Source organism: Manis javanica, chromosome 1 (assembly GCF_040802235.1).
Source record: "Manis javanica isolate MJ-LG chromosome 1, MJ_LKY, whole genome shotgun sequence".
Lineage (NCBI taxonomy): Eukaryota > Metazoa > Chordata > Mammalia > Pholidota > Manidae > Manis > Manis javanica.
In genome coordinates this window covers 169,406,834-169,428,594 of record NC_133156.1, presented here as the reverse complement: position 1 = coordinate 169,428,594, position 21,761 = coordinate 169,406,834, and the positions used below count along the sequence as shown (strand labels likewise).

Genomic DNA, 21,761 nt, shown 5'->3' with positions numbered 1-21,761 from the left:
ACCTAAATGTCCATCGATAGATGAATGGATAAAGAAGATGTGGTACATATACACAATGGAATACTACTCAGCCATAAGAAAAGGGCAAATCCTACCATTTGCAGCAACATGGATGGAGCTGGAGGGTATTATGCTCAGCAAAATAAGCCAAGCGGAGAAAGAGAAATACCAAATGATTTCACTCATCTGTGGAGTATAAGAACAAAGGAAAAACTGAAGGAATAAAACAGCAGCAGAATCACAGAACTCAAGAATGGACTCAAAGGTACCAAAGGGAAAGGAACTGGGGAGGGTGGGTGGGTAGGGAGGGATAAGGGGGTGGGAGAAGAAGAGGGTATTAAGATTAACATGTATGGGGGGGTGGGAGAAAGTGGAGGGCTGTACAACACAGAAGACAAGTAGTGATTCTACAACACTTTGCTATGCTGATGGACAGTGACTGTAAAGGGGTTTATAGGGGGGACCTGGTATAGGGGAGAGCCTAGTAAACATAATATTCATCATGTAAGTGTAGATTAATGATAACAAAGAAAAAAGCAGTTCCTGTGTGGTGACCTCCAATAAGTTCTACACAATGGTATAAAGGGCATATAAAAGTGTAGGCAAAGAGTTTGTGTTTATACAGAGGATCAAAGCCTAATTTGGCTACCCTGAAAATTAACTAACATACGATATGAAAAAGAACTTCCAACATCAGCACTCTCTGGAAGACTCATGCCAGAAGATGATCATCAAAAAACCCCAACAAAGATCCACGCACTGCTACAGCTGTAGCTGCACTCATCCCACCGGTTCCTGGACTTGCCATGGGAATGACGAAGGAGATATCTAAGCTGGCCTGTGCATACAGTAAAACAACAAATTTGACTGGATCTATACTATTGGAACTCAACCAAGAATTAGGAGAAGTGCAAATTGTAGTGCTCCAAAATCTTACAACTACAGACTATTTACTGTTAAAAGAACATATGGGATGTGAACAGTCCCCAGGAATGGGCTGTCTTAATTTGTCTGATTTCTCTCAGACTGTTCAAGTTCAGTTGGACAATATCCACCGTATCATAGATAAGTTTTCACAAATGCCTAAGGTGCCTAACTGGTTTTCTTGGTTTCATTGGAGATGGCTGGTAATTATAGGTATGCTTTGGTTACGTAACTGTACTCCTATTTTGTTAATGTGTGTGTGCAATTTAATTAGTAGTTTAAATCCTATACATGCTGAAGTTACTCTACAAGAAGATATGTCAAAGAAATAATCAATCTTCCCATGTTTTCTTCCGCCTGCTACTTCTATAGCTTTTCTTCTTCCTTCCTAATTACAACCCCTAAATAGAATTCGTGTCTCATATCGAATTTACCGTGTATCACAATTCTTCCAAGTGGTAAAGATACTTCAAGACAAATGCTGGTCATAGAAGCCACAGGGCATAAATATCCAAAGAAGTAAAAAACTAACCTTTTCAAACAATAAGCCTTCTCTCTCACTTACCAACTTTACATTTCCCTGTATGGCCCTGGAAGATGACTGGTTAGCCAGAGACGGGTAAGATTCCTCAAGGGAGAAACAACCTAAGACAGGCACGGTAGCAGGGGTGTCATCAGGTGAGAAATTGGGGATCAACATAGGTGAGGCTTAGAACCTCTCCCCCCCTGTTCTGAGAGAAATCTGCTGCATCCATGGATGTTTTATTGCCCTTGTCTAGCTTGGATTAACACATAGTCTACAGGCACACACCTGATCATCTACATCTGCTCTCTTACAACACTAAACTATGTTTTCTTCCTTTATCTCGCATTTACCTACCACTTCAGCATTTTATTAAAAATAATAATAAAGAGAGAAATGTATCCACATATAAATCAAGTATAAAAATCAAATGAATATTCATATTTGAACTGTTCACCATGTAACTTATTCACTATGTAAGAATTTGTTCTCCATGTAAGAACTTGTTCGTTATGCTTCAGAAGATTGGAGACGGACGAAAATTAGGCTTGGGGTGGATTAATGATTATACATTGAGCATTGAGTCCCCTATACAGAATTTTATTGTTAACAACTATTTGATCAATAAATAGGAGAGATGCCCTCACAAAAAAAAAAAAAAGTACACACTTCCAATTGTAAAATAAATAAGTAACCAGGATGTAATATATAGCATAAGGAATTTAGTCAAAATATTGTAACAACTTTGTATGGTGATAGCTGGTACCTAGAATTATCATGTATATAAATATTGAATCACTGTGTTGTACACCTGAAACTAATGTAATACTGTGTGACAACTACCCTTCAATAAAAAATAATTATGTAAAAAAAAAAAAATTCTGCTGATGGCTTAAGCAGACACTTCACCAAAGATTTATACATGGCAAAAAAGCACATGAAAATGTTCAACATCATTTGTCATTAGGGAATCACGAATTGAAACTATACCACAACACAACTGTTAGTCAGAATGTGAAACATAGACACCATCCTAGTGAAAATGAAGCAGTAGGAATTCTCATACTTTATTTTCTGGGAATGCAAAATGGTAGAGCCATTTTGGAAGAGTATGGCAGTTTCTTACAAAACTAGACAACATACTCTTACAATCCAGTAATTGTGTCCTTGGTTGTTACCCAAAAAACTTGAGAAAGACCTGCACACATTTACAGCTTTATTCATAATTGCCAAAACTTGGGTGCAACAAAGGTGTCTTTCAGGAGGTGAATAAACAATGGTACATCCAGACAGTGGAATATTATTCAGCACTAAAGAGAAATGAACTATTAAGTCATAAAAGACCTGGAGGAACCTTACATGCATGTTATTAAGTGAAAGAAACCAGTGTTTCAGGGCTACATATTGTATGATTCCAGTGACAAATGTATTTCTGCGGTATGGGGTGTCAACACAAGTTGGGGAGACTACATTTGCCAAACTAAGAGGTATTTTTTGGTATTTTCTGCTCAGCTGTTATGTGAACCTAAAACTGCTGTAAAAAATCGTGTTTACTTAAAAACTATCTCCTTAAGATGAATTCAGTAGTAACAGGCTATTCCTCTGGATTCAAGATTGCCATTTGGCATGATTAGAGTGGAAGGAAATCATTGCAGCAACATCTGAGACATCAGAATTTCTCTACAGAAACCAACCTGTGAGAGAGCGGTTGGGCTGTTTCCTGCCTGATTAATTAGTGCATACAGGACTTAGACCAGAAGGATCTGGGTTAAACTCTAGCTCTGCCACTTCCTGACTCATTAGGACATGTCACTTTAGCTAGCTGAGCTGTTTTGAGAACACTTGAGATCACATATGTCAAAGACCTTTATAAATTGTCAAATACACCCAAATATAAATTGCTACTGCTGAATTATTTATACATGTAGTATAAGAATGTGTCAGATGCGTGAGAGTTGTTTATAATGCATGACCACACAGTTCTCACTGGTTGGTTCCTGGCTTTGCTGAAGCACTGATGTATGGGCCTCTATCCCATGCATCCAAGAGAACCAGCTCAAAGCAGGTAAAGGTTCTCAGAGGGTGGAAGAGCCCTATCTGACAGCTGTCTGCTTTGGGCATAGGAAGGACAGCTATGCACACATAGCTCAGGACATAATACAGCCATCCAGCCAACAATGTAAGATTTCCAAACACCTGTTGGTTAAACAGATGACCAAGAGCAAAAGAGTCGTTCCTACACCATGTCTGTGAAGGCTAGGGAGCAGCGCCCACAGCCTTTGGGGAGCCTATAAGTCCCATGCCTGGCTATAGCACCTCCTCTCTTCCCAAGGCCAACATATGAAATAATTTGGAACAGCAAGCACCTTGAAAGTTCCTGCATGTGACAATCTACAATGAGACCAAATGTTAAAGCAAACATTTATTAAAATCCATTTATACAGTGTTTTATATACACACACACACACACACACACACACAAATGTACAGTCCTCAACATTCAGGCAATCAAAGCTATTCTCAGAAAGGCTTTGTGAGAAGACAGATAGATTACTTTGCCCTTCCCCCAAAAAGACACTTGTTTATACTCCTGAAAATAATGCATTTATTATACCACCTCTTAAGAATAATCATGTTGAGATCCCAAAACTTCTGCAGAGAGTATAGAGATACTAGCAGAGCACTCTCTACAATGCAGTGCCTCATACCCAGAGGTGTAGTGCAAGAGACACATAAATAGCAGCTGCTTCAGAGGAGTGTGTGCATACCCGGTGGGTGCGCCGTGAAAAGGGCCCAAGGGCCCAGCTGGGTGGCCCCCTAGCTGCGGAGCGTGGCCAGCCGGGACTGCATGGCCTCCAGAGCCTCCTCTTCCTCCTCCTCCTCTTCTGATGCGGCCATCGCCCCTGGAGGTTCAGGCTCCGGAAGGGCGTCGGTCACTTTACTGGGTGCTTTGCCCAAGGCCCCTGAACAGAAACAGAGCAAACAGCAGATGAACAAAACATTGGCTAAAAAAAGTGGTCCCTCATCTTGCCTGCTTTTCATATCGGGATCCGTCTGAAAAGGGGCGACCCAACAAGCTGCCCGGGGGAAGGTGGGAAGTGGTGGGGGATGGGGGGCTCTGGGGGGATTTGCTCACTATGACAAATGCACAAACACCGACTCACTGTACTGATACCACAGTGGTAAGGATTTGAATTTAAGAAGTTTGGTTCTGAAGTCATGATGTAAATTCCTAAACTCCATATTAAATATTTAATTTTCAACATTCATGAAAATGTTCACTCAGTAAAACCTGTAAGTCTTCACAAAACATTTTCCTGGAAGAACTAGTCTTTCTCCCAATTTAAAGCAAACAAAAGTTAAATCTCACCATTTATACTTTCTATTAAACATAAAACTCAGAAAATCCAGAAGTAAAAATAAAGTTTAAAACCTCATTAACTATCAGTCAGATAAACTACTATTTTTATTTATACCCCTTCCAGACTTTTTCTCTAGGCATGCTTTTTACACAAACATGTATTTCAGTAACAAGGCTTTTTTCACACAATATATTGGGAACATCTTTATCTTTGTTTTTTAACAGATGGTTATAGGCACTGTGCTTATTTTTTAAGAAAAAACTTCATCTAAAATTTTAAATATAGAAGGAAATTACAGCCTAAGAAAAAAGCTACTAGATAATGTAGTTTATGTGGGAAGAAAGCCATAAAAAGAAGGGAAAAACAGGAAGAATTTCAGGGCCATACCTGCTGTAATTTCAAACAGAATTTTGTCAATTTCCATTTCTGCTGCTTCTTCCATTTCTTCCTGATCGTCCATGCTTTCAAAAGTGTCCTCTAACATCTCTTCTATGATCCCAGCCTAAACACAGAATAAACCCTGTCACTTCCCTCAACTGTTAAATCTGTTAACAACCCATCTGCGGGTCCAGCACCAACCAAGTTCTAATGTGTCCACGTCCAGTCCACCCTCTTGAGGGCTAACATGCAGGAGTGACGGCCACAGGAAACCCCGGATGCTGCCTGTCTTCTCTGCAGAGGCAAAAAGCCAAAGGGAAACTGCTCTCCAAATATAGCAGCAAGACTGGAGGGTGGTGTTGCTAGCAGCAAAGCTTCAGTCACCCAGACTAGAGTGGCAGCAGTTGGGACAGCTGACTGACAGCCAAGGGTTTGCCCTGAGCTGTCTTGGGAAGCATTTGCCCTAACATTACAAATACAATCTGTGAGTGCAGACTGAAACACAGTACGAAAATTGGTTGGAATCATAGTAGAAACGAGAATAACAAATACTGAGAGCGGGGTGGGCTCCACGAACCGGGGAAAGGCCTGCAGGCACTCCAGCAAGTGCCTGGTACAGCTGCTGGTGCAGGGTCGGTCTGGTGGGTCTAGCAAGGAGCACTCAATCCACTGAAGCTGACCATCTACTCCTGAGTGAACTGCTAAGACAGCGCTTCTGCACCCAACCAGCTAATGCCCATAGTCTACAGGAGCCCTGTGCCTGGCTGCCTGAAACCAGCTAATGAGCGTCCTTAGTACTCAGGGTAGAATGGCACCACTACAGGGCACAAGAAAACTTCTCCAGCACTAGCCAACACAAGCAAGCCCTGCAGTCCTCCTTGCTGAGCAGTGTCCTCAGATAAGGCCCTACAGTTTTTTTGTTTGATCTTGAAGCAAAAGGTCAGAATAGCAACTTGCAGTGTCAAAAAGAAGGCTGCTGGCATCCCTGGGGAGAAGAGATAGGAAGGCACTGAGTGGCTGTGGTGGGGGGCAGAGGGAAGGAATGGATTCAGGCTTCTGAGAAGCTGCCAGAAAAGAAAAACCCTGACTGCTTTGCAACCTGCAAGAACTGAGTTCCTTGCTTTCTACCTTGATATTCCAGTGATACAAAGAAGAGCAGGTCACATGTGGCAGCCCCAGCCCCAGCTGTCCTGCACTCAGCCAGGGCATGACTCTCCCTGACCACATCAAGCAATCAGGTTGAAAGGGAGCCCTCTCCTACCTGCCTCTCTGCTGTTAGATCACTCAAGTGCCTGCTAATTATGTGAACCTAGCTAGTAACAGATTCTGCCAACTCTCAGATCTTTTCCTCCACCCAAAATGAACAAATAAATTCACATTCAAGGTCACATGGGTAGAGCCCTCTGGCCTGGGCTGTCATCCTAGTGCTAGAGGCTACTGTAAAAGAGGTTCAATACACATAAGCTGACTAGCTAAAAAGCCCACAGAACCCTGACTGTAACAGCCCTCCACATCCTGGAGGTAGATATCATTTATTCATTCACTCATTCAATCAGCAATCCTTCATGAAATGCCTGCTCTGTGCCACACAGGCCAGGATCAGGACAAACAGAATGACTAAGGTCGTCTCTTGACTTGAGGAGCTGGGTCCCCATCAGAAACTTCAGTTTGTACCTGGGCATACATCCTGGGGTGAATTCAGTAAATATTTGTTATCTACTATGTGCAGGCCTTCCTCCAAATCTGTATTATTTTCAGTATTCAGAAACTATTGTGGAAAAGATCCCAGAGTCTAAAAATGGCTTCCCCTCAGATCCTGTGACCACAGAAGTGAGAATGAGCAGGCCTGACGTTACTCCACGTATTACCTCTAACCATTTCTAGGTGGACAGTCTTTGCAATGTGGGGGAAGAGATGTCCTCGTGCCACTTTGAAAGGACATACCCCCCGACCTGTTCCCTCCTTACTGCTGCTGCCCCAGCATGCCTCATTCCAAGCACCTGGGCTCTGGGCTGTTTGCTTTTCTTTTCCACTGGTTTTCTTCTCTAGTTCCTCTTTCCTATGCCCTAGAGCCCTGTATATAATTCAAGTTCAAAAATGAAATGCCCTAGGAGAAAGGGAGGCAATTTCTATGCACAAGCTATTTACAAGAATTTGAGGTGGACAATCTTGGCTCTCTGACCACAGGTTCGAAGCAGGGAAGAGCACCTGGGTGAGGCTCTTCCTATCACTCTCTCCTCTGAGGCAGCTCAGGCAACAAGTCAGACATGTGCTCCAACCCCAGACCTGTCACCTACTATACACCAAGGTCACTTAGGTAAAGCTGCCTGGCAACTTGAAGACTCAGTTTCCTCTGGGGAAAAAACAGCTATCTTACAGGGTCACGAGAAGGACTATACTACGGGATAGTATGGGTGATGCACACTGGCTGGAGGGGGCTCCCTAACAATGGCTTCCTGAGCCCTGTCCCAGAAGACCCCAAGTACAGGTCCTTGCTAGGCCTTGGTCCTGGGGGTGGTGGGTATTTACTGCTTTCTGTTTGGCTCTCAGTCTTTCCTTTTCTAGTCTTAAACAGGTCAGCAAAGTACAGCCTGTGGGCCAAATCTGGTCCACTGCCCATTTCTGTAAACAAAGTTTTATTGGAACACAGACACTCATTTGTCTACATATTATCTACGGCTGCTTTGATACTACAAAGCAGAGTTGAGTGGTTACAACAGAGATTTATAGTGTAAAACACACTATCCAGACCTTAACAACAAAAAAGGGCAAATCCTTGGTTTAGAACAACTTCCCTCACTAGCTTCACTAACACTCCCCTGAAGTTGACAGAGGAACCCAGTTTTTTTTCTGTCTCCTTGCTCATTTTGAAGCCCATAAACCCCAGTTCCCTAAATCCTAAGCTGTTGTTCCCTGGATATACCACTTCTCCTAGAGCTCTGGGTACACCGTTACTTCTTCTAAGGAACACTCTAGCAATCTGACCCAGCTTCTGCCATGCTCAGCTCACACAGTTTCATTCAGTGTTAACAGCTGCTCCTTTGTCTTCAAAATCATCATTTGGGAGAGTGGTCGGCCCTCCTTTCCCATCCCTAGGCTTAGCCCCCTGCCATACAGCTGAGAGGGGCTCTTGGATGTTTGGAATGGGATGTAGGGTTAGCCCCAGGTCACCTTCATCATCTCTTTGGAGAGCTCCCGCATCGTGGCCTGGATTTCTGGGATCTTCACAAGACTCTGCATGGCCTTCATCACTTCTGTGCTCTTCTGCAGGGAACCAGCCACACGCAAAACCGCTGAAAAGGAAAGGTAATAGAAACTTCAACAGAATGTGACACAGGATGGAATAAAGAGAGACGTCAAATTATAAGCTATTCCAATAAAAGACAGCAGAGGTAGGTGAACTCCTGAAGCTATTCATGTACCTGTAGAATATATTACTTTACTGTGCTAGCTGGCCAAGAGACTGACTTTTTTAAATTCTTTGTTACTTTGGGTACAATAGGTACCAGTTCTCTGAGCACATACACCTGGAGTGGACCAAAGGCTTATGTCTGAACTGAAGGGAAGGAAGCCAGCTAAGAACAACTGTAACAACTAGGACGAGTCACATATGGGAGGAAGAGCTCTAGACTTTGCCAAGGCCACACCAGAAAATAGAAGGCTTTAGGCTACCCAACAGTACTCTCACACACCAGCCTATAGGTGGCAGCTGCTCTGTGGGGTACCTGTCACTGGCCCTCAGGAAAACAGGAGAAATCAGGTTAGATATAGTGAGTATCCGTGCCAGTGTAAGGTGGTTACAGTTCCTTGCCATGACAAAACTTCCTGAAATCTGAGATTTTATAAGAAATCACGGTAGTAGCAAATTATCATTTCCCTCCCCACACTCTTTAATAATACATCAGAATAAAGAGTTGGCAGCCTTCCAAATTGGTCTTGGCATTTCATGACACTAGAGTTCTCAGCAACTGCTATAAATCAAGCTGTTCACTAAGACTGGCACACAGTCCTCCTCCAGCACTGCAGTGCGTAGCTAAGCCAGGAGTCACAGCAGATTCACCTCTGTCTGCATCCAGGCTCTAGGAAGCTTTCACATCTAAGGGAAAACAAGAGGCAAGGAAGTAAAAGTAACTAGGCAAATGCCTGTCTCACAGGGCATTCTGTGATTTTAATAAAGGAGTAAGGAAGTTCACTAGTTGCAGAGAATACTTCATTTCCCTTACCACTGGAATAGGAGAGTAAAATATTTATTAAGATTAGTATAATTATAAAGGAAGTATCAAAATCTGTGTGGCTGAAATAAGCAATATAATATAGGTGCCATTAAATATAAAAACAAAGCAAAACAGAAGGAACAAAACAGCAGTAGACTCAGAGACACTGGGAAGTGGCTGGTGGTTACAATGGGGAAGGGATTGGGCAGGTGGTGGAGATGGTGAGGGGATTAAGGGGCACAATAATTTACAACCACAGTGTAAGCTGGTCACTGGGACAGTAGTACAGCATGAAGAATATAGTCAATGATTCTGTAACATCTTTCTACATTGATACAGTAACTACACTGGGGGGTGAGGATTGAATAATATGGGGAACTGTTGAACCACTGTGTTGTACATTTGAAACCAAAACAAGATTATATATCAATAATACTTCAATTTTTTAAAAAGCTGGCAATAGAAACCTACCTTGACACACTTAGGAAGAACTAATACTTAATGAAAGGGTACTTGGAAGATCGTGGAAATGAAAGGGAGGGAGATATAGATGTACGTGCACAGATACAGATATAAATGGATGTGTTAATAAACCAGACCAGAGGCTCCTTTCCAAATGTGTATAAATGTATATGAAATCTTCACAAAGTATACTTCAAACATCTTGCATTTTTACTTGTAAATTACACCTCAATAAAAGCAGAAAAAATTTAAAAAACAATATAGATGCCATCATAGTGATATATATCTGCATACACCTGGAGAAAAGAGCAGACCTCATGGAACAGCATAACATACCAAAGCTGTGGCCCAGCGGCGGGACCCAAGCCCTTCCCCAACCCCAGCTCACGGGCTGGAGGAAGAGAAATGGAGCAGGGAGGGAGTGGAGGCCTGGGACTGCTGAACACCTCACTCCGGAGATCTGGTCTGGGAGCACAAACCTACATTTCATGGTGCTTGCATGATACTCTCGTGATTAGGGGATTGGAAAGCTAAGACAGGCATAATTCCTGGAGAGACTGATTCCAACTGCTTGTGGAAAGCAGGGATCCATATCTAGCTGCTCTGGGACAAAATAAAGGCAGGCAGTCTGAGAGACTTCTTAACAGTGAGAGGGCTGCTAAAGGAGCAAGGATTGCACAGAGCTTACTGCTCAGGAGAAAGGACAGGTAGACAAAATTTTCCGGGTGCCCACTACCCAGCAGGTTGGGAGCTTTCACGATTTTCAGGTGCTCCAGATCAACCAGACAGAAAATAAGGACACAGAGGCACTGAACAACACATTCAAACAGATAGACCTAACTGACATCTACAGAACTCTACACCCAAACACAGCAGATTACACATTCTTCTCAAGTGCACATGGAACATTTTCAAGAATAGATCATATACCTGGCCACAAAAAGAACCTCAGTAAATTCCAAAAGATTGAAATTGTACCAACCAGCTTCTCAGACCACAAAGGTATGAAACTAGAAATAAATTACACAAAGAAAATGAAAAATCCCACAAACACATAGAGGCTTCACAACATGCTCCTAAATAGCCAATGAATCAATGACCAAATAAAAACAGAGATCAAGCAATATATGGAGACAAATGACAACAATAATTCAACACCACAAAATCTGTGGGATGCAGCCAAGGCTGGGCTAAGAGGAAAGCAAATTGCAATCCAGGCCTACCTCAAGAAAGAAGAACAATCCCATATGAGCAGTCTGAACTCACAAGTAATGAAACTAGAAAAAGAAGAACAAATGAGGCCCAAAGTCAATAGAAGGAGGAACATAATAAAGATTAGAGCATAAATAAATAAAATTGAGAAGAATAAAACAACAGAAAGAATCAATGAAAGCAAGAACTGGTTCTTCGAGAAAATAAACAAAATAGATAACCCCCTAGCCAGACTTATAAAGAAAAAAAAGAGTCTACTCACATAAACAGAATCAGAAATGAGAAAGGAAAAATCACTACGGACACCACAGAAATACAAAGAATTATTAGAGAATACTATGAAAAATTATATGCTAACAAACTGGATAACCGAGAAGAAATGGACAACTTTCTAGAAAAATACAACCTTCTAAGGCTGACCAAGGAAGAAACAGAAAATCTGAACAGACCAATTACCAGCAACGAAATTGAAACGGTAATTGAACAAAAAAATCTACCTAAGAACAAAACTCCTGGACCAAATGGCTTCACCACTGAATTTTATCAAACATTTAGTGAAGACCTAATACCCATCCTCCTTAAAGTTTTCCAAAGAGTAGAAGAAGAGGGAATACTTCGAAACTCATTCTATGAGGCCAGTATCACTGTTAATACCAAAACCAGGTTAAGACACCATAAAAAAAGAAAATTACTGATCAATATATATCCCTGATGAACACAGATGCAAAAATACTCAACAAAATATTAGCAAACCAAATTCAAAAATATATCAAGAAGATCATCCATCATGATCAAGTAGGATTTATTCCAGGGATGCAAGGATACATTTGAAAATACATCAACATCATCCACCTCATCAACAAAAAGAAGGACAAAAATCACATGATCATCTCCACAGATGCTGAAAAAGCATTTGACAAAATTCAACATCCATTCATGATAAAAACTCTCAACAAAATGGGTGTAGAGGGTAAGGACTTCAACATAATAAAGGCCATAGATGACAAACCCACAGCCAACATTATTCTTAATGTCAAGAAGCTGAGAGCTTTTCCTTGAAGATCGGGATCAAGACAAGGATGCCCACTCTCCCCACTTCTATTCAACATAGTACTGGAGGTCCTAGCCATGGCAATCAGACAACACAAAGAAATAAAAGGCATCCAGATTGGCAAGGAACAAGTTAAACTGTCCCTGTTTGCAGATGACATGATATTGTACATAAAAACCCCTATAGAATCCACTCCAAAACTACTAGATCTAATATCTGAATTCAGCAAAGTTGCAGGATACAAAATTAATACGCAGAAATCTGTGGGATTCCTATATACTAACAATGAACTAGCAGAGAGAGAAATCAGGAAAACAATTCCATTCATAGCTGCATCAAAAAGAATAAAATACGTAGCAATAAACCTAACCAAGGAAGTAAAAAACCTATACTCTGAAAACTACAAGACACTCATGAGAGAAATTAAAGAAGATACCAATAAATGGAAATACATCACATGCTCTTCAGTAGGAAGAATTAATATTGTCAAAATGGCCATCCTGCCTAAAGCAATCTACAGATTCAATGCAATTCCTATCAAAATTCCAACAGCATTTTTAAACGAACTAGAGAAAATCATTCTAAAATTCATATGGAACCACAAAAGACCCCGAAGAGCTAAAGCAATCCTGAGAAGGAAGATAAAGTGGGGGGCATTATGCTCCCCAACTTCAAGCTCTACTACAAAGCCACAGTAATCAAGACAATTTGGTACTGGAACAAGAACAGAGCCACAGACCAGTGGAACAGAATAGAGAGCCCTGATATAAACCCAAGCATATATGGTCAGTTAATATATGATAAAGCAGCCATGGATATACAATGGAGAAATGACAGCCTCTTCAACAACTGGTGTTGGCAAAACTGGACTGCTACATGCAAGAGAGTGAAATTGGATTATTGTTTAACCCCATAGACAAAAGTAAACTCAAAATGGATCAAAGACCTGAATGCAAGTCATGACACCATAAAACTCTTAGAAGACAACATAGGCAAAAATCTCCTGAATATAAGCATGAGCAACTTCTTCCTGAACACATCTCCTCGAGCAAGGGAAACAAAAGCAAAAATGAACTCATGGGACTACATCAAACTAAAAAGTTTCTGTACGGCAAAGGATACCATCAACAGAACAAAAATGCATCCCACAGTATGGAAGAATATATTTGTAAATGACATATCCCACAAGGCGTTAACATCCAAAATATATAAAGAACTTACATGCCTCAACACCCAAAAGCAAATAACCCGATTAACAAATGGGCAGAGAATATGAACAGACACTTCTTCAAAGAAGAAATTCAGATGGCCAACAGGCACATGAAAAGATGCTCCACATCACTAATTATCAGGGAAATGCAAATTAAAACCACAATGAGATATCACCTCACACCAGTAAGGATGGCCAGCATCGAAAAGATTAAGAACAAGAAATGCTGGCAAAGATCAGGAGAAAGGGCAACCCTCCTACATGGCTGGTGGCAATGTAAGCTCGTTCAACCATTGTGGAAAGCAATATGGAGGTTCCTCAAAAAACTAAAAATAGAAATACCATTTGACCCAGGAATCCCACTCTTTGGAATTTACCCAAAGAATACAACTTCTCAGATTCAAAAAGACATTTGCACCCCTATGTTTATTGTAGCACTTTTTACAATAGCCAAGAAATGGAAGCAACCTAGGTGTCCATCAGTAGATGAATGGATAAAGAAGATGTGGTACATATACAGAATGTAATACTATTCAGCCATAAGAAACAAATCCTATCATGTACAACAACATGGATGGAGCTGGAGGACAATATGCTCAGTGAAATAAGCTAGGCAGAGAAAGACAAGTGCCAAATGATTTCCCTCATTTGTGGAGTATAACAACAAAGCAAAGCTGAAGGAACAAAATAGCAGCAGACTCAGACTCCAAGAAGGAACTAGTGGTTACCAAAGGGGAGGGGTGTGGGAGGGCAGATGGGGAGGGAGGGAGAAGGGGATTGAGGGGTATTATGTTTAGTACACATGGTGTGGGGGATCACAGGGAAAACAGTGTAGCACAAAGAAGGCACATAGTGAATCTGTGGCACCTTACTACACTGATGGACAAGGACTGCATTGGGGTGTGGGTGGGGACTTGATAATATGGCTAAATGTAATAACCACATTTTTGTCATGTGAAACCTTCATAAGAGTGTATTTCAATAATACCTTTAAAAATTAAAAAAAAAGATAAATGATTTATAATGAAACATCTAACATTATTTTTGAAAGGAAATGAAGACAGCACAAACATTCTATAATAGGGGGAACCCAAACCAAAGACCATAGAAGGGAATTAGAGTCATAAAGAAGCACTGGAACCATACACATTTGGGAAACTTTCAAAATTTAAAGTCAAGTTTATTTATAATGTATGTTACCACTTGAAAAAATAATTTGAATTTATCTCTATTAAAAAAACATACATCATGTATGATAAAATATAAAAGATCAGAAGGATGAGTGGGTTACACAGACGTAGGCCTGAGTGTCTCAACAATGGCATGATGAACGGTTTGCTCCAGGTAATTTTCTGCTGTAGGGGCTGTTGTACTCACTCTAGGATATGTACCAGCATATTTGGTTTCTACCCATTAGATGCCAATAGCAACAATACGCCACCCCACCCCAGTGTGACAACCAAACATCTCCAAACATTGCCAAATGTCCTCCATTGGGAATCACTGATCTAGAGCTGCTGCAACTGAGAGTTAATTTATCTTTGAGCATCTCAACAGATAAGGCACAAAGGGTGACAATGATTTGAGCTGCAGGCCAGTCCCTGGTAGAAGTACACTGTTTCACTGGGAAAAATGATTTTTTTCCAGCACTAGGTTCTAAGATAAATTTTGTACCACAATCTTTACTGACTACCGGCAACTGTGTAGAAATTAGAGAAATATTCTTCATGTAGCTGTTTCTTATCCATTGAAAAAGAAAAAGAGCTATGGAAAATTATGAAAACACAGTTCAGGAAAGGCAGTGTGTGAGAAGCAAAGCTGGGGGCAGTATGAGCCTGAGGCTGCCTGGCAATGCAGCTTGCTACAGGCGTCACTTTCCTCTGATGCCGACTGTGGGTTCCTACACTACCTTCACACCTGACTAAAGTAAGTATTCATATGAATAATGACTAAAATTAAATATGAAATAAATGGAAACAATTTGTCAGTGAAGTAGTTGTTTTTCACCCTTTAAAAGATTTCTAATAATACTGTATTTGTTTGTACAAAGAAAAAATATTTCATTTGAAAAACACATTTTATAGATGAAGGCAAACATTTAAAACCACTGAACATCTACTATTATGGAAGATTCATAATACATACAGTTGACCCTTGAAGAAATTGGGGGTTAACGGTGCCAACCTGTGGTGTATTAAAAAATCTGTTTAACTTTTGACTCCCTCAAAACTTCACTAATAGCTGACTGTTGACTAAAAGCCTTACCAGTAACATCAACAATTAACATATATTATGTTGTTATAAAAAAAGAAAATCATAAGGAAAGTATATTTACAGTACTGTGTTATAGTTATCAATACCATAAGTTTATGTGATCTGTTTACAAGATGAATTATCTATCAGTACCTACATCAATGTTGTCTTACATGATGTGAACACTGATGTCATATCTATTACTAAGACTACACACAAAAGATGAAAAGATAATGTGAGAAAAAGTAGCAGCTGTGCTGCAGCCAGTGTAACTGACGCAGCCATCCTATGGCAGCCTGGCCTATTCACTAAGGGGATGACTCGTTATGGAATTTTTACGGCATATTATTGCAGCTATATATATAATATGGTATTGGATATGTTACATTTTTTTAAAAATCACTTGCCTGTGATAACCTCATACACAGTTTCTCCAATTATGAGAGTGTATTCTGTATGGTAATGTTATTCTTTGAAGACAAAGTTAGGAAACAGAAGAAAACTAACACGTTATTAATTTTATGTTAAATATCACTCACCTTATGCCTTTGTAAGGATGGGTCATCCACTTCCACACAAGTCTTGCACAGGATGAATACTTAGGTGATGACAACACAAAGTCTGTACAGTTCTTGCTGTACAGTTACTTATTTTCATACAAAGATACACATGCACAACAGGTAAGTTTATGATCTACTGCTCATTACGTAGAAACATCACATAAAGGTCTTCCTCAATGAGCAGGCTGAGGTGGAGGAAGAAGGGTTGGTCTTGCTGTCTGGGGGGTAGGGTGGGCAGAGGTGGAAGGTGAGGCAGAAGAGGCAGGCACACTTGGTGTCACTTGCAGAAATACATAATAATTTATGTCTTCTGCTTTTCATTTCTCTGAAATCGTTTCTACACAGTACTAGTCCTGCTGCTGTGTTAGTTTCAGTGCCCATCACAAAAGGATCCATGTTATACAAGAAATCAAAAGCAGTCTTGAATAATCAGAACCACTCTGCCAGATCATCTAAACATCAGTTTATTTCCTGCCACTACTTCTACATCTTCCTCACCGTCTAGCACCGGTCACAGGCATTCATCTCCATTAGGTCACCTTCTGTTAATCCCTCTGATATGGTTGGTGTCTATCAGCTCTTGAATTTCTCCAAGATCCGTATCTCAAAACCCTTCACCCTCTACCTTTTTTTATTCTTTTTTTTTGCCATATCCAGATCTCTTTAATGATTTCCTTGATTTTCTCTGTTGTAAATCTTGTGAAGTCACGCATATCAGCTGGACAGTTTTCTCCGGCAGGAATTTATTTCAGGCTTGATGGCTTCTTCTATAACAATGGCTTATGGATTTTTTTTTTAATGATGGCATCTTCAGTGGTGTAATCCTTCCAGACCTTCAGATTTTCTTTCTCTTTTGGGGTTCTCTTCCCTAGTGTTGACAGTCCTTTCCAGTGAGTATTAGAAGTCCTTATGACCCTCTGATTTAGGGGCTGAGTTAGAGACCTTGCCAGTGGGCGAAGTAGACTTGGTGTTGAATTTAGGCAGTTCTGGGTGGCCAGGGGTATCATCCAGTATCAAAATAACTTTAAAAGGCAGTCCCTTACTAGCAAAGTACTTGACTTCAAGGACAGAGCATTGATGGAGCCAATCCAGAAAAAGGGTTCTTGCTATCCAGGTCTTCTTGTTGTACAGGCAAAAGACTGGCAGTTGGTGTTTATCTTTCCCCTTCAAGGCTCAGGCATTACAGTTTCAGAGGTAAGAGCAGTCCTGACTATGAACCCAACTGTACTTGCAGAAAACAGGAGAGTTAGCCTATCCCATTCCTGCCTTAAATCCTGGTGCTTGCTTCTCTTTCTTACTAATAAATGTCCTCTGTGGCTTTTTTCCCCCAGAACAGGACACTTGCGCCTGCCCTAAAAACCTGAACAGGTGGACATCCTTTTTCCTCAATGACATTCTTAATGGCGTCTGAGAGGTCTGCTGCTTCTTGGTTGGCAGAAGCTGCTTCTCCTGTTACCCTGACATTTTTTTAAGCCAAGCCTCTTTCTAAAATTATCGAACCATCTTTTGCTGGCATTGAATTTACCAGCTTTCAAACTTTCACCTTCCTTTTGCTTTGTCTTACAATGACTACTTTTTCCTTGAATCCTATTAAGAGTCTATAGGTGTGCCTTTCTTACAGCAATCCTGCACCCACATAAAAGTTACATTTTCATTACAGGATAAAAAGGTATTGTACATAATCTGCAAGGTTTTTGAGACTGATGGTGTAGCTGCAGTGACAGTTTCATGAATTTTTTTTTTTTTTTTTACAATGGTCCTTATGCTAGATTCATTTATCTTGAAATGTTGGGCAACCACAGCTGCAGTTTTCAACCAACAATATCAAGCAATTCAACTTTTCCTTGTATTGTCCTGACTTCTCTGCTTCTTGGGAACACTTTCAGCATCAGTAGTAGCACTTCATATAGGTCCCATGGTTTCTTACAGTATTGCACTAAACATCACCTTTTACTGTGATAAATAATTTACCGAGAGATGAACGGCTCACACAGAGATGATCTGTGTCACACAGTGTTTTACACGGATAGTCGCAATACTTAAGCTCACCATAATACCCAAGGAAGTGGCTACGAAATTACTACAGGAGCACAGTATGTACCAGTTACTTTTATGCAGTTATGATTTAAACTGCATCTTTACATTGGCTTACATTTCTCTCCACAGCAAATGGGGCCATGTACTGTCTGTATGTGTGTGTAAGTTCTGATCAATTTTAACTTTCTGTAATAAATCTGTGTATATTTTATGGAAGTAAATGATAAACGCAGGTTAGTAGCTACATATATTTTACACATCTATTTAGTATTTCAATAGTTTGAGGCTATGAGGTTCATCTGTGAGTTTTTCAAATTGTCACAAATCTCAAAAAAATTTTCCAATATATTTTTTAAAAATCTGCACATAAGTAGAGCTGCACAGTTCAAACCTGTGTTGTTCAAGGGTCAACTGTATATTTATTTTATAGGATTACTTCTATTGTTAAGTAAGCCTTAAAGAAAGTTAATTTTAATCTTGCATATGCTAGGTAACAGTTAAACATTAAATGCCAAATAAAAAGAAAAGTCTGCTCTTGTTTGTTTATTGAAGGGCTTGACTGGGTAACAAATAAATGTGTGTGTGTGTCTACCTAGCCATCTATTTACATATAATGACATATTGTTTGAGTAAAAAAAAGCAAACTGCAGAACAGCCCGGATGGTACTCTAATAGCAACTGCCAGCGATACAAGGGCTGTGGCCAAGACAAGAGAATTGGTGAACACTTCCTTATAATTTGATTATCTTTCTGTAGTAAGTATTTTCTCAGTAAGCCCGCATAACTTCTAAGTTAAAAATACTAAATTTATGAAAAACATGTCTTGATTCACTGTTGGTTTAAACTTCACAAACACCTCAAAGATCCATACCTTGCAAATGACTTCAAGTATGCCAATCAAAGCAAGAGAAAAAATAAAGAAACAAGACAAAGAAGGAAATCACAACAGTGTCTAGCCTGGCACCCTGCTATCCCCTTTTTACTGCCTTTCTTGCCCCTCTAGACACGCTGCCCCTACCACCCAAGGGCTTACAGTTCCCATCCAGTCCCTGCCTCCTGGACCCCACCATGGTTCAGCAGCCTGCCCCCACCATTCTTTTTTATTGTAGCAAAATACGTGTAACACAAAATTTACTGTTTTAACATTTAATTAAATTTAAATGTAAATTTAATGTTTACATTCACCACCATCTACCTCTAGAATGTTTTTCATTTTTCCAAACTGAAATTCTTGTCCCTACTTTCTGTCTGTATGAATTTGGCTATTATAGGTACCTCACAGAAGTAGAATCATAGAGCATTCCTCCTTTTGTGATAGCTGTATTTCACTTAGCATAACGCCTTAAGGTCCATCCATGTTTTAACAAATGTCAGAATTTCTTTCCTTTTTACCTGAAGGCTAAACAATATTCCATTGTGTGTATAGACCACATTTTGTTTATTCGTCATCCTTCAATGGACACTTGGGCTGTCTTTACAGTTTGCCTATCATGAATAATGCTGCTATGAAGGTGGATATACAAATAATCTGTTTGAGTCTCTGCTTTCAATTCTTTTGTCGATATACCCTCAAGTGGAATTTCTGGACCACACAGTAATTCTGTTTTCTGCCCCACCTTTGAACCTCTCTCTTAACTTTCTCCCCTAATTAAAATATACTCATTTCTTATTCTGCAAGAAGCTGCTGTCAGAAAGTTATCACTTGGAAAGCATCCAATTATAACAGTGTATTAATAGCTGACAAGGTTTAACATATTACACTTCAGAGATATCTGCATATTAAAGGAGGAACACCTTAAGCAAAAGCAAAAATTTCATCAAATGGTGGCTTTTCAAAGCAGCAACAGCCTGCGGGTGGGATAGGGGACCTCCAAAGGCAAGACGGACGAAGCCCTCTCAGGAACTCTCTTTACTTACTCTCGAAATGTAGGCTCCTCTCTCTTACTCTGTCCCAGACTCTATCCTCAGTTACTTTCTCTGCTGTATTTAATTTGCTATAAACTCTCTCAACAACCCTCCCTGGGGAATGCTCCCACCAGGCAACATGCTTAGGTGCTGGGGAAGCAGGGTGATCCTCATGGACCAAGTCTGGACAGTCCCAGATGGAATCTCCTTCCTTTCTCAGGTCTATTCTTTTCCCTGGGTTTCCGGTATCCTTCTGTGGCCCTGCAGTCTTTTCAAGCTCAGAGGCTTGGAGGACCTCAGGCTTGTTTATACACTAGATCCATTTACTCTGCATTCAGAAGAGTTCTTCATCATGCTCTCTCTTCCACCCCATCCCATTAGACTACTCAGGCCCTGCCCGTTACCTCTCAGGCCCCTTGCCCCCATCTTGCCCCCTCGACCCCTCCCTGTGCCTGCAGTCTATGTTCACAGTGTGTCAAGGTGCCCCACTACCTATGAAATGAAATGACAACTCCTAAGCTTACCTTTAAAAATTCTGACTCCAACTACCTTTCTAGCTTTACCTCCCACTCCCCCACTTAATGCACTCTTGTCAAACTGAAGCGAGTGCTGTTTGCTGAGCAAAGCCTGAAATATTTCATCTGTGCTTTTGTGCCTCTATTCACATCTTTCCCTGATTCTCCCTGAAATACTTTTCCTCTCAATTTGAACTTGCCTCTGAAAACCCCTGCTCTCTGAAAGGATAAAAACTGTCTTTACCTCCCTGGCTCATCCTCTCTGGCCATTCCTTCCTCTTTCTCTCCGGTACCCCAACCTCTGAGAACTTCCTTCAGTGTTTGAAGTGCATAGATTCTTTGTGGCCCCAGGGCCTTTGCACATGCTGGCTGGCACTCAGGCTGGAATACCCCCTGACCTACGCTCAAAATCACTCGTCCTCCTCCAGGTAACAAACATCAGTGCTTGAAAGGAGCCATCCTTGACTGCACCTTCCCTTTTACAGTTTCCCAGTGCTTATCACAGCTTGCAATTTAGATATCTATTTATTTGATGATGAATTTTATTATGTATTTTATTAAACTCATTACAGTATTTGCTTTTCATCCCAGACTTAGAGGGCAATGACTGTGTCTGTAATATTCACTATTTTATCCCCAGTGCCCAGTAATATATTTGGCACATAATAGGGGCTAAAATAAATCTATCTGTTAAACTAAATATCATTTTGCTCTTTGTATTTTAGTTAGCCTGCCTAAGAAGACTGGGAAAGGTCCTCATGAAGCCTACACTTAATCCAGCCTCTCAACTCCCTTTCCTCCCTTTTTATTTCTTTCTTAAAAAAGAGGGAACATGTTTAAGGATGGTGGCATGAGAAGTGAGACAGAAGCTTCCTCCCAAAACCACTTATAATACGAAAATAAAGCAAATAAACGAATTCTGAAAGAGCAACTAGAGAAAAGACTGCAACAGACTGCCTACATCTGGGGAAAAGAGAAGACCTGATGGAAAAGGATGAAGCAGCAAAGCTGCGATCTGGCAGGACCCAAGCCCTCCCCCTACCCCAGCTCACCCTCAGGAGGAAGAGAAACGGAGCAGGGAGAGGGAAGAAACCTAGGAGTGCTGAACAGCCAGCCTTGGAGATCTGCTCTGGAAGCATGAACCCATACATGGTG

General features: G+C 40.7%; 1 protein-coding gene across 2 annotated transcripts in view; it reads right to left on the bottom strand.

Annotated features, from left to right (window-relative positions):
• Window positions 1–2,650: 2,650 nt before the first annotated feature.
• The window catches only part of LOC108402257 (charged multivesicular body protein 3), an 88,638-nt gene continuing 69,527 nt past the window's right edge, over window positions 2,651–21,761 (bottom strand). For both annotated transcript variants that reach the window (XM_017668674.3, XM_017668673.3), the window contains 3 exons: window positions 8,359–8,480; window positions 5,197–5,311; window positions 2,651–4,410 (listed from right to left, as the gene is read on the bottom strand). In XM_017668674.3, coding sequence (XP_017524163.1) covers window positions 4,265–4,410; window positions 5,197–5,311; window positions 8,359–8,480 — 383 coding nt within the window. In that variant the 3' untranslated portion in view covers window positions 2,651–4,264. The remainder of the gene's footprint in view (window positions 4,411–5,196; window positions 5,312–8,358; window positions 8,481–21,761) is intronic.